This window comes from Heptranchias perlo, chromosome 11 (assembly GCF_035084215.1).
Source record: "Heptranchias perlo isolate sHepPer1 chromosome 11, sHepPer1.hap1, whole genome shotgun sequence".
NCBI classification, from domain to species: Eukaryota; Metazoa; Chordata; class Chondrichthyes; order Hexanchiformes; family Hexanchidae; genus Heptranchias; species Heptranchias perlo.
The window spans coordinates 44,616,099-44,630,133 of NC_090335.1; the positions used below are offsets into that span (position 1 = coordinate 44,616,099).

The window sequence follows — 14,035 nt, forward strand, 5'->3', positions numbered from 1 at the left end:
ATACTACTGGAACTGGTAATTTTCTGCCCTATAGTTGTATGCAGGTTTAGGAAGTGGTGGTGGCATGAAAATGGCATCCAGGTCCTAATAGTGACATAGGACCCTAATTTAAATATATTTAGCAGGTTTCTGGTGAGATCGCTGGTCGCCTAAATCGAGGCCCGCTTGAAAATCGCAAGGGTCAGGCCTCTGGCTGTAAGTCAGCAATGTTTCTTTCCAATTTTCATTCTGCTACCATCCCGTTTATGTAGAAAAATGGGGAAGAAGGGAGATGGAAATCCGCCCTGAGATTTCAGTCATTGCTCCAGAAAGTTATTTTGGTTGGAAAAAATGTCACCCACAAAGCTGTATGAAAGTTTTAAAATATACTGATTTATTGTTAGTTAATTAATTTATTAGACCCAAGCCAAACACTTACATGGAGTAGCCATACAGTGAAGTTCTTGTCCTTTCATTATTTTGGCCTGATTTCTAACTGCAATTATGTTAATGATTTGAGCTACTGAAAGGCATTGATGGCTTTTCATATATGTTAAAATGTTATAATGAAACAACAATTGACCTACTAGTGCTTTCAAAAAGTTATTTCTATAAGGTTTTCAAGTAAGACCCATGTTGTGTTATTTTACTCCTGCTTGCCGAACAGGTCTTCTATTAAAGCTATATAGTTGATGCTCTTCACTTGCTTTGTTGGAAACTCTCCATTCCCGACGTAGTCAAACTGAAACAACAAACAGTAGGAAGAAAACTTAGTACAGGTTCTACATGGGAATCCAGGAATTCAGCAGAAAGGTATATAATCCATGCTCCAATAGCCTGATCAGATCTTTACTATAAATCACACCAATTTTCGTTTAATTTTATGGGTTAAATTTGGATGGGTCCACCCCGCCAGCACAAGTGCGGTGGAGCGGAACTTTTCTTCGGCCAGCATGAAGGCTGCAGGTCCCATCCCAAATTCCAACGATGGGTTCATTTAAATGGTCTGGGAGAGCTGCTCCCACCTGTAGAGTCCTTTGTCCGGGAACCTTATGGCACATCCCAAGGGTCCGAATGGAACGCACGCCTGCTCTCAGCTGGTGAGAGTCCTATTAAAAAAGTTACTGCACATTTTACATGGGACAAATTACGGCACCCATCAGGCAATCTGCCCACTCTCCACCCTGGTGCGGATCAGAATTTTGGGCCCTTAGTTTCTCTTGTATAAAACCACAAGACAGAGAGCTGTTATAATAACCTTAGATTAGAAAATTAGTTCTTGTTTGCACAAGAGAAAATAAATAAACAGAAGTTTCATTGATTATAATAACAATTTTTAATATTAACATTATTCTGTGTGTACCATGACACAATTCAGTATTAATACGAGTGCAAACCATCAAGAAAAAGTATAAACAGTGAAACTATTTTAATACTTTTCTTTATTCTATTTCTCTCTTGCAAACAAGAACTTTATTTTTAATCTATGGCTATTATTATATTTATAACTTACAATTTGCTCACCTCTTGCATTTTTTGTATCTTTTCTTTTTTATGTGGATTTTCTGGTTCTCTTTTTCTTCTGCTGTTTTTCCATGTTCTTTAATTTTTCTCTGCTGTTTGTCTCCATTTCATTTGTCTGCTCTTTCCTTTCTTTCTTTCTGCCACTCCCCCTTTATTAATTTGTTTTTATTTTCTCACTCCGAGTCCATTTATCCCACCTCCAGCCCTTCTGGATCACAAAATAAGCAGCACCCACACAACTGCAAGTTTGCTACTGAAAATCCCAAGGGAAATACACAAGCTTTAAAATAATGAAAAATGTGTTTTAAAACAATAAGTTATGGTACCATGCCATTCCCATATTAGTTGGCTAAATAAGTCACTAATAGGTTTAATTTATAATCACAACTGTGATTTGTAATTGGTTTATAACTGAAAAGAATCAGCACGATCCTAGATGCAGTTTATGAGATATATTGTGTATACAGTGCTCTCATCTTCATGAAAATTTAACAGGACCCTGCAGTGGGAATGTGAATACACCATTGGATACTAGCATACGAGTGCTTAATGCATTTGTATGGAATTCCTCTCCTATTTTAGTAGAGGCATTTAAATAAGTGGGCTAATGCAACTGCTAAAAGAATGGATTGTAGAATTTCAAACAAACTCATTAAATGTTTGCATGCTTGTATCCCACAGCATTATTACAAGGCAATGATCTCATGTATTTATTCAGAGTATGTTGACAGCCGTTTTCCCAGTGTCCACGACATTACAAATACTATAGATCTTCAGAATTCTTTGCCAGTATCCACATTCCCACTGCAGGGTCCTGTTAAATTTTCATGAAGATGAGAGCACTGTTTAATATATCTCACAAACTGAATCTAGGGTTGTGCTGATTGTTTAGCTGTAAACTAATTACAAATCACTGTTGTGATTATAAATTAAGCCCATTAGTGACTTATTTAGTCAACTAATATGGGAATGGCATAGTACCATAACATTGTTTTAAAATACATTTTTCATTATTTTACTGATTTTTAAATTCTTCTTTAGTTTAAATTTACTTTTATTTCATCCTGATTCTCTTTTATGTTGCAGAGTGGAATAGTTTGGGCTGTCGTGTTCTCCACGGCTATTGGTAATGCCAATCTGCATCAGCCAGTGGGGGGTACTAGGCCCCATCTGAAATTTCCTCCTCCAGAAAGTGCCAAGTTTGAAGGTAGGTCCTCGGATCAGGATCCAGCAGTTTGCCACAGGAGCTACCACTATACACACATTTGATCCACTCATTCATATCTTGTTTTATTGGAAACAGTTGACATTGATGCATTGGTTTTGTACCTGTTAACTGGTCTATTTACAAGCATGTGGGCAGAAAAATCTAATCTGAAGAAGGTTGGGTTCCTTCGTTGTAGTCTTAACATTTTACTGTACAATTTAAAGGAAGGGTAAGAGAGAGCGTACTTTCAATACAAGGGATAATTTATCAATACCTTGCTCCCACAAGGGAACTTTGCTTGAAGGCAGTCTCGATTGGAGATAGGTCTCATCCACACCACAGTATTGTAGGCTTATCACCAATATTAATATTAATCTCCATGTAAGGATGACAAGAAGGAAGCCCTGACCTCAACAGGACAGAATACCATTCCAATTAATGACTGGATTGTCCAAATATTAAAAGAAAATATTAGTGAAAAAACACCAGAAGAAACATCAAAATGTGTTTATGCTTCTATGGGTATTGTGCAGTAACGGATTTTCTGATGGTGATACAAATAGTAAATCCAACTACCAACCACCCTGGAAAAAATGCCATTTCTTTGAGTTTATGAGCAACCTAAGAGGTTTATTCGAATATTTTATGGAATATTTCACTTCTCTTTGTTGACTGATCAGTTCAATCTTTCAAGATCTATAACATATTTTCTATATATTTACCATAACTGATGAAATGAAGCATTCATCTATTAACAGTCATCTATGTTTGTTAATAGGGATATTTATTTGTACTCTAGCACTAAGGTATCTCCTCATGCATTCTATAGTGTCGGCTTAATGGGAACAATTGAGTAAAGAGAATCGGGGGTGAATTTCTTCACAGCTTCTGCGCTCTGCCTCCGTAACTTCACTGGAAGTGTGGTGGAAGTCCTGTTTACATGGGTTTCTGCTGCACTTCCGGCAAAGTTACAGGAGTGGAGAGGGATAAGCTCCAAAGAAATTCACCCCCAATGTTTTGCGAACCACAACCATGTCCACATTAAGAAGCTTTAACAATATAATCCTTTCAGAACTTGATATCTGCAGTACAATGATATATCTGGATGCAGACCAAAACTGGATGCATTTTTTCTCCTTTTACATCCCTTGTGTAGAAACCCAAGGTCTCTGGTTCACTGTAGTTCTTATCGCATCCGCCTAGATAAGGGGTGCCCGTTTTGTGCCAGCTTTGCCTTCCTTAATAATGATGAATTATGCCACTGCTACAGTGCTCTCCATCTCGAAGTCCCACAATCTGTAAAACTCACAAGAGCTCTCCCAAGTTCTACTGCCCTTTTAGTATAGGATCTGGAAGTTGGACCCTCTGGTTGGGAGTTCTAACCTTCATCATTAAAACAAATATAATGATTTACAAAAAGCAAAAGACTGCAGATGTTGGAAATCAGAAACTAAATCAGAAAATGTTGGAAACATTCAGCAGACCAGGCAGCATCCATGGAGAGAGCAGAGCAGTTGATGTATAATGATTTATAAGCAACTATCTCATCACTTCAAATGAAATCTCTATAAATAATGTAATACGATCAGATTAGCACTAATTAAAATAATTTTGCTTCTGTTCACATTGTTCTGCAGCTTTGAAGAGGTGTTCAATGAGGATGATATAATTCACATTGTGACTGCCATAAGTATGAAGGTTATTCGTGTGCCACCTACATGGCTGCAACATTCAGAAAAGAATAACATTAAATAAATGAGCAACTGAATAAATAGAAATTGTTATATATATATTGTTTTAAAACCAAAGATCAAGAGAAGTTAAACTTTAAAAAGTGGCTATAGGAGCTGGTCTAGAATGATTCTAGAATGTATAGGTCTTGCTTTGGAGAAATATGAATCTTTTACAGCCTATTGGAACTTTGTCACATAATGAAAAAAAAATTGTTTCAAATAAAGCAGTATAGACCAACAATCTAGTAATAATAGCAGTACAATTTTTATCAATGTTTACACATTGGCCTACTGCAAGGCAGCTAGATACAGTGTATGTTATATTCTGTGTCCTACCTTGATAGGGAATTTTACATCTACGGGCGGTACAGGGTTTTCTCTCCAGTTCAAGCCTGAGATAAGGTTCCTGTAAGCCACTTGTCCATCATCACTTTGAAACCTTAAATTGTTTTGAAATGAATGCAGTAAGACAATAAGAATATAGTTCTGCTGTTGTGAAGCATTGGCGTGCACTTCCTAGCCTCACATCATCTGATCTCAAATGAACATTATGAGTGACTTCAAAGAAAAAATTCCATTAAATAATGAATCTGAAGTGTACTCTGCAGTTCCTAGACTCAAGTAATATTTTCCCAAATCTGCACTGCTGATTATGTATTATTTTGAAAGTTGTGTTCTAATTTTTAATATAGAATTCAAATAATTCAGGTGGGGAGCATTATTCCGGTTAGCACATTGTCTTAATTTGAAGAGAAGATTTAATCCCAACCATTATTCTCAGAATTATTACTAACAGCAACAACAGGAGGGGTGAAACAGTGAACAGCACTAAAAACAGCAAAACATATATAAGGTTATATTTTTCTAGTACATGGTGGTGCAACCTGTTGGAGTAGCAATTTGTAGTACCATATATTAATGGACTTTGGGCTCTCTATCCCACACACCACTAATCCATGTTGCTTTTGTGAGCTCCAAGTGGAGGCCAGACACTTACCCATAAAGAGAAAATCTGAAGCAGACATCATCAAGCAACACTCATGTGCCTCCTAGTGGCTAGTTCAGAACACCATTAGTGGAGGCCGAGGAGCAGGTCACCAGCTCCTCCACAATTAGTTAGGGGCCCAAGGATATTGGGGGGAAATTGAAAAGATATCTTCACAGAAGAGGGCTTTATAATCTACGAATAGATATAAATTCTTATGCAAAATGTTCCCATTCACTAGAATGTGATCCTGTCTTACTTCCTATTCCAGGTAATATAATCATGGCATCAACAGTACTTACAAACAATAGATCCCAGCTGTTTATTCTAAAGTGCAGAGCACACAGATTTGAAATAATGGAAGGTAAACTGCTATTTACTCTCCCTAAAGCTACAGCACTCTGTGCTCCTTCCCACTGATCCTCCTCCACTTCCACTAGCACCGTTTAATTCCCAGAAGGACCCATATGATGGCAAAAGTGCATTGCCAGAAGCCCCTTACCAGATGACAATGTTATACAGGCACTACCAGCTGTTGTAAATGGTATAAGTAGTCAAAATCCACTATGTAATACAAGCCAAAAGTCTGTAAAAACTTCCCAGTGTTTTACCTGAGAGCAACTGAGGATCCCTTTAAATATCACTGAAAGCAGCATGATCCTGACTTGTACCGCCCATGGTTTGTAGGCAGGTTGAAGAACTGTCGATAGCAATACGGGTGGCAATCAAAATGGCATTCGAGCCCTGAAATTAGTTGGACCCCGATTTGCAGATGGATTTTAGGCTCTTGCCTGTTTCGGATTGAGGCCTATTCAAAAATCACACTGGACGGGCCTCGGTCGCAAAATGGCGCAATTTTTTTTTCAAATTCTGGAGCCGCTAACACTCCATCCCAACCAAAACACAAGCATGAAAATCGACTCCCATGCTTATCTAATCCTATTATAATCCTGGCAATGTCCTAATAAATGCAAACTATTACAATCCCAACTTTTCTCCTTGCAGAGTAAATGTTGTTATCACACTACTGTTATAGGTAAACAATTTATCTATCCCAATGGATTGCACCTAATAGGATTTCTATATGCTGAATAAACCTACTTTGAAATCATTGCATCAAGAATATCATTTGGTATAGGTAGCTGGAAACCTTTCAAAATATTTCTACTTTCCTGGGTTGGCAAGAATCCAGTTCTGTTTAAAAAAAAGGAAAAAAAGACATTACACTAAATGGGTCAAAACTTCAACACTTAAATGGCACACTGGTGAGACTTGACTTAAAAGTACACTTAAGGATAAAACCACACATCCAAACAACCTTGGTGCAGAATTTTCTCATTGTTTTCAGCACTTATGCTGTTGGTACATCATTGTTGGGCTGAAAAGATGGAGGAAATTTGCGTTTTAGTGCTAAACGTAATTTTTCTCGATATTTTTAAACAGTGCAAATCTCACACCCGCCAAAGCCACTCAGTGCATGGCTGCACTGTTCACGTACATGGGAGCATCCTGGGTTTATGCTGCTCCTGTAATTGGTGTAACTTTATAGCTCAAAAAAAGTGGTCTGACAACTCCCTCTATCATTTCAGACAAGTTTAAGTGAGGAGTTGCTGAGCTGAAGGGGGCACCAACTTTTTTTAACCTGTTCCTTCACATTTTTCAATCATACCTGCACTTCATTTTACCGTAGGGCTTTCCTCTCTTCCAAGAAAAAATGTTTTGGGACCCCTAACTTCCCCGACCCCCAAATTGACACTCAGAACCACTTTGGACAAGAGATTGTCATACCACTCTATGCCACCATAATGGAGAAGGAGTATGTCCAGGCCAGGAGAATGCATGTACTGGCCACACCGGACCTACAAGGACCTCTTTGAGGATAGGATTGGGCATCTCTGCCGTCTTCATCACAAAGATTTACTGACTCACTCCACTGCTACAACTGCTCTGTTCGTGGCAATTAAAGTGACAGCAGCCCTCCAATTTTACAATTCAGTATCCTTCCAGGCAACCATTGGGTGCACAGCTGCTCAGAAAGGTCTTCATATATGGCCTGTGCATGTGTGGGGAAGGTAGTACGTGGTGGACTGCTGTCCTCAGCCATGCTGCCTGATTCTCCTGGCCTGGACACACTGCTGCTGCAAATCCTCATCTATTTTTTTTTATTTGTTCATGGGATGTGGGCGTCGCTGGCGAGGCCGGCATTTATTGCCCATCCCTAATTGCCCTCGAGAAGGTGGTGGTGAGTCGCCTTCTTGAACCGCTGCAGTCAGTGTGGTGACGGTTCTCCCACTGTGCCTTTAGGAAGGGAGTTCCAGGATTTTGACCCAGCGACAATGAAGGAATGGCGATATATTTCCAAGTCGGGATGGTGTGTGACTTGGAGGGGAACGTGCAGGTGGTGTTGTTCCCATGTGTCTGCTGCTCTTGTCCTTCTAGGTGGTAGAGGTCACGGGTTTGGGAGGTGCTGTCGAAGAAGCCTTGGCGAGTTGCTGCAGTGCATCCTGTGGATGGTACACACTGCAGCCACTGTGCGCCGGTGGTGAAGGGAGTGAATGTTTAGGGTGGTGGATGGGGTGCCAATCAAGCGGGCTGCTTTATCTTGGATGGTGTCGAGCTTCTTGAGTGTTGTTGGAGCTGCACTCATCCAAGCAAGTGGAGAGTATTCCATCACACTCGTGACTTGTGCCTTGTAGATGGTGGAAAGGCTTTGGGGAGTCAGGAGCTGAGTCACTCGCCGCAGAATACCCAGCCTCTGACCTGCTCTCGTAGCCACAGTATTTATATGGCTGGTCCAATTAAGTTTCTGGTCAATGGTGACCCCCAGGATGTTGATGGTGGGGGATTCGGCGATGGTAATGCCGTTGAATGTCAAGGGGAGGTGGTTAAACTCTCTCTTGTTGGAGATGGTCATTGCCTGGCACTTATCTGGCACGAATGTTACTTGCAACTTCTGAGCCCAAGCCTGGATGTTGTCCAGGTCTTGCTGCATGCGGGCTCGGACTGCTTCATTATCTGAGGGGTTGCGAATGGAACTGAACACTGTGCAATCATCAGCGAACATCCCTATTTCTGACCTTATGATGGAGGGAAGGTCATTGATGAAGCAGCTGAAGATGGTTGGGCCTAGGACACTGCCCTGAGGAACTCCTGCAGCAATGCCCAGGGGCTGAGATGATTGGCCTCCAACAACCACTACCATCTTCCTTTGTGCTAGGTATGACTCCAGCCACTGGAGAGTTTTCCCCCTGATTCCCATTGACTTCAATTTTACTAGGGCTCCTTGGCGCCACACTCGGTTATGATGGTGTATGGAAAGGGTTGATCAGAGTAGCAATAGAATACTGCTGCTGACTTGAAGTGATTTGATATTGTAGTATTGTTAACTTTTAACCTTTGTTAAGTTGGATAGTATGATTCTTAAATTGTTATGTCTTAAAATAACTAATTGATGCTACAATTGTATAGCTGCACAGCAATTCTAAGATGGTGGCTAATGAACTGTTGAACTGAGGCTGACCCTTACAGCACTGGCAGTTTTAATACACTTGCGTGAATTAATCACCTGATAGAGAGTGTGTAAAAGGACGCCAGAGTTAGTCCTGCAGAAGAGAACACCTGTGTAAAACATTAGCTTTTTAATTAGAGTTTTGGATTCTTGGGGCACTGGGACCAGTTCTGGGGCAGGAGGGACCAGTACAAGATAGATGGGTTGCACCTCAAAAGGGCTGGGACCAATGTCCTTGCGGGGAGGTTAGCTAGTGCTGTGGAGGAGGGTTTAAACTAATTTGGCAGGGGAAAGTATGATTTTAAGTACTATATGATTAAGCATATTGCTTAAGTACTATTGCAAATACTATATACTTAATAAATCTATGAGCTCTTGACCTTAATGTTTCATGAACCTTATTGATTATGAGGAATAGATTGAAGATGTAATCATAAATAAATACATTCTCTAACAATGGCAATGAGTGGTATACCCATAGGGAAATCCTTTTCTTATTCGAAGTGTGGGTTTTGGGGTCGGGGAATTTGTTTTCTGGGAAGAGAGGAAACCACTACAGTAAAATGAAGTGCAGATGTTATTGATTTAAAAAGTAAAGGAATAGTTAAAACAAAGTTGCTTGGTAGTCTGTAAACAGTAAGTGAAGTTGGTACCCTCTTCAGCTCACCAACTTCTTTCTTATACTGGTGTAAAGTAACCAGGGAAGCTTCTGGCGCATTTTTTTTGGGGGTAGCTTACATCGATTGCAGGACCAGCATAAATCCAGGAAACTTCTTTGTACTTGAACAGTGCAGCTATGCAAATGAGCTCTGAGGGGCTTTGACAGGTGTAAGGTTTGCACTGCTAAGAAGATTGAGGAAACCTGCGTTTAGCGCAATAACAGCGTAATTGTATCTTTATGCTCTAAAATGTGGGCGACACTGGTAAGGCCGCATTTGTTGTCCACCCCTAGCTGCCGAGAAGGTAGTGGCTGCCACTTCAGGGAGCATTTTTAAGAGTCAACTACATATCGTGGAACTGAAGTCACACATAGACCAGACAGGTAGGGGTGGCAAGTTTGCTTCCCTGAAGAACATTAGTGAATCAGCGGCTGCAATTAGCCTCAGTGCCCATGGGCTAGGGACATACAAGTTGGATAGGGTTCCCACTCCTGGTGCTATCAGCTAACCACTGCTGGAAAAAATGTGTATGTGGATTTGTCCTAATTAATCTGGTGAAAACAGAATCGGTCTTGACTGTGAAGCTCTCTATGATCAAATAGCCTACCACACTCACAGGCTGATGCATAAAGAATGGCCACTTGGATGAGGTACCAAGGGCAATTGGTGCTTATGAACCATACCACAGTAGAAGAGAAGAAAAAGGGACAAAAATTGGCAAAAAAAATGTCAGCAAAGTAAAATAACGGAAGCTCTGCCTCTATTAATGTAACTTGAAGGAAAAAAACCTCAAGGCTTTTTCCCCCCACAATACTTTCAGCAGCGTTCTGTTCTCTTGCACGTGAAGAACTACATTTATCACATGAACTCGCCGAAATGTTTAAGGATCTCATTTCATTTGCAGTAATAACTCACTCTATTCTGTTCTATTCAATTGTTTGTTCCATTCTCAGATGACTTTCTGATGTAGTTGAAGTAAAGAACAGTAAAGATCTTTTTTAAAAAAATGTTTCACTTGAGATTTTATATTACACATAATTGCTTTGTGGAAAATTATAATGTTAAAGGTTCCAATGTTGTTTTTTGCACTTAAAAAATTGAATTATCCAATAGTTCAAATTAAGCAATGTAAGTAACATAGTACTAAATTCAGACTTTTCTATCAGACAACTTGAATCAAGCAACCTTGAATTGAGAGAAGTAGCTATATAGTTGCATAACCACACAATGAATTAACTAAACACTGAAAAATGTTAACCAGAATCAACTTTTAAAGATTTCCAAAAGTTGCAGAATTTTTAGACTTGTTTACATAGCATATTTCATCTTCTCCAAAGTTCCCCCACATAAATGACCTTGTCCACAAATATCACTTGAGAAATCTAGACTGGCAACAAAAGTCCTTCCTGACCTCAGTGCATTGAGCCACGGAGATAGACTTCATGCCTTGGGTTTGGATTCGCTGGAGAGACATAAGGCATGATTTTAACTCTGGGTGGGGATTGGGCGAGGGGGACAAGGTGGGCAGAAACCGTCCTGACCTCGACAGTGTGATGCCTGGGAGATTTTAACTCCTGAACCTCATCTGCATGCCCCCGGGCCAGTTTCCTCCCTGAAACCAGTGGGGAGCAGCAGCTGGATGGCGGGCGGGAGTACAATATCAGGGACTCCAAAGGAACAGCCTCCAGCACTCAGGTAAATCGATCGGGGGAGGGGGGAGCCTGGTGCAGGAGTGGGGTCTAAACTTTCCTTGTGAGGCCTGGAGGAGCACTCCTGCTCCTGCTGGTCCCACGGGGAAAATTTTTAAAAATAAAAAAGACTTACCTTTTTGGGCCTCTTGTGGACCCGACTCCTCTTCCTGTTCGATGGACTTGGTGGGAAAGCCACAACGATTTCCCCGCTCAGGCCCATAGTTAATATAGCAGTTGGACCATGATGATGTCATCGAGGCCCGATCTGTCTATGTAAAGAAGGACCTCGCCGGTTTCTGGCAGAATCCTTTCTCACCTGCTTAGAAGAGCAGGTTAAAACTGTAGCCTGTGGGATTGGTGTGGGACGCCAGAGGATGAGTCGCCCAGACGATTTTAAGTTTGCCCTTACAGACTTAGAGGGGATCTGATTCAGGTTTTAAAAATTATTAAAGGCATTGATAACATACAATTAGGTTGATTGTTTGAGGTGATGTGGCCAGGTAGAACTAAGGGCCACCCACTTAAACAGAGAAAAAAGGGATTGAGAATGGATGTGAGAAAGCTTTATTTATCTGAGAGCGATCTACCTGTGGAACAGCATTCTAGAAGTGGGAGTGGTGACTGACTCCTTGCAATCCTTCAAGAAGACATTTGATGTATTTTTCAAAAACCATGTGAGGTAAGATTTTGAGTAATAACTAAGAGGTTTGGGCCATTGGGGCTTGCTTGATTGCCTTTGAGGGCTCAAAGAGCAATTTTTGACCGAGGATTTGTGAATTAACTACAGGTCTCTGTGTGATTTTTATTGCCTCTCTGAGGAGGTGGGGGGAGAAGGGCAGGTACATGGTTGTCTCCAGCAAGAAGTGGAAAGTTTGCAGAAGGGCAGTTGTTTTCTTATTTTCTGTGAAGAAATTATTTAAGTCTGTAATTGCTGCAAAACTACAGTGTGCATTGCTATTGTTCACATCCATTTATTGTTGAATAAATCTGTTTGGTTGTTTATAGTCTAAATCAAAGTTCAATACAATGTTTATTTTATTACCCTCTGAAGTCAAAGAAGATAAGGGCACAATATAACCAGTAAGCCAAAATACAATGATTGAAGTTTTCAGTTTGACCCCTGAGCTCACTACTGATTACCTAGGTATTGGCCTAAAGGCACCTTCTCATAGCAACTAGTGACGACAATGAATGCTGCCTTGCCATCAACACCCACATCCTGAGAATTAATTTTTAAAAAATCCATCTCATACAGCAGCATGTTCAAAATGCCAGCTAGCAAATTAGGGGGGTTGGGCATTATACCACTCTGTCATTTACCCATTGACTCTGTTTAACATCTTTACGTTGGGTTTCCTCTCACTTCTTTTTTGCCAGGTACTCCTTTCCCCTCCCCTACCCCACTCCAGCCTGACAAATAATTAAAATAAATTTTGAAACTTTATAAATAATATTACCTCCCCACCCCACCCCACCCTTTGCAACCACTTACCTTTAAATTTGAGATGCCGGCCAGACTTTGCAAAGTCCCCCATTAGGCTAGATGCTGGTGGGAAGCCAAAGTTATGCTGTGACCTTATGCTAATTATTCAATTGAGTTGACCTCCAAAAATTGGGTCCAGTCACCTCAGTACACTGTGAGCTAGCTTGGACCAGTCAGCTATTCCAATATTCCTTATTTTGCCATTCTCACGAAATCAAGGCTTATGTATGATACTGACAGTGATTATCCGATGCATTTGTAAATGTACCTTGTACTTCTTATACAATAAAATTCTGTTGTTATTCTCTCTCTTTTTTGGTTATGGGGGTTTACACTTTTCATTATAAAATCCTAAATAAATTGTTGAAAAAGAGAAAATAGCTTATATAATTTGCAGATGAATTTCATGTAAAATCTTCCAAAGTTAAAATGTTACTTCAGTATCAATGATCAAGGAAGCATGCATATATTGATGTTTTAAGGATCGTTTTAATGTGAGGCAAAAGCAAATGGTAAAATCCACTAATACCTTCTTGTTTGTTGTTGCAAAAAGATACAGTTTTAAAAAAAACTGATTTCTATGAATCCAATGAATTGATTTCAGAAACAAATGAGGTATTTACAGCACAGTACTTTAAAATAGCAGTGGGCAGAATATAAATTGAGGAACATGAATAATATAATTAAACATTACATTACAAAATCTCTGGGAATATGTTGGAGATTCACAACACTCTGTTAACCAATCAGAACACTGACATTGTTACCTGATACTTATTACTATGTTTGTTACCTTTGTCGATCCTCATACATAAAAGCCTCAGTCACTTTGGGGAAATCTTCAAAGGAGTTCTTTCTCAGCGCCTCTTGGACAAAAGCCAGTATGAGGCAAATGTCCGTATCTTGTTGTTCACGGATACTATAGTAGCGGCCCATTGTCATGACTTCATGTTCAGTGAGCTGTCCTTCTCCAATCTGAATCAGAATATTCCTGTTTAGAAACAAAGGATGAAATAAATTCTTATAGGCAGTAATAATAATTTATAATATATTAAAAATTGGGAGTAAATTCAAGCTTCCATAGGTACTGCATCTGTAGGTGGTACTATAAATGTTATGTTATATGACTAATTGATTGCAATGAGGCAGCAAGCAACATCATGTAATAGCTCCTCCTTTAGCAGTCAGTAATGCAGAAGTATTCTCTTTCAGGAAAAATCACATCATGGCCCCCAAGATAAGTGCAACCAAATAGAATAAATGTAA

At 40.0% G+C, this 14,035-nt stretch overlaps 1 protein-coding gene across 1 annotated transcript in view; it reads right to left on the bottom strand.

Annotated features, from left to right (window-relative positions):
* Positions 1 to 373: 373 nt before the first annotated feature.
* The window catches only part of efhc2 (EF-hand domain (C-terminal) containing 2), a 105,657-nt gene continuing 91,995 nt past the window's right edge, over positions 374 to 14,035 (bottom strand). The window contains exons 12-15 of the mRNA XM_067992322.1: positions 13,563 to 13,760; positions 6,530 to 6,622; positions 4,780 to 4,882; positions 374 to 721 (exon numbers count right to left, since the gene is read on the bottom strand). Coding sequence (XP_067848423.1) covers positions 626 to 721; positions 4,780 to 4,882; positions 6,530 to 6,622; positions 13,563 to 13,760 — 490 coding nt within the window. The 3' untranslated portion in view covers positions 374 to 625. The remainder of the gene's footprint in view (positions 722 to 4,779; positions 4,883 to 6,529; positions 6,623 to 13,562; positions 13,761 to 14,035) is intronic.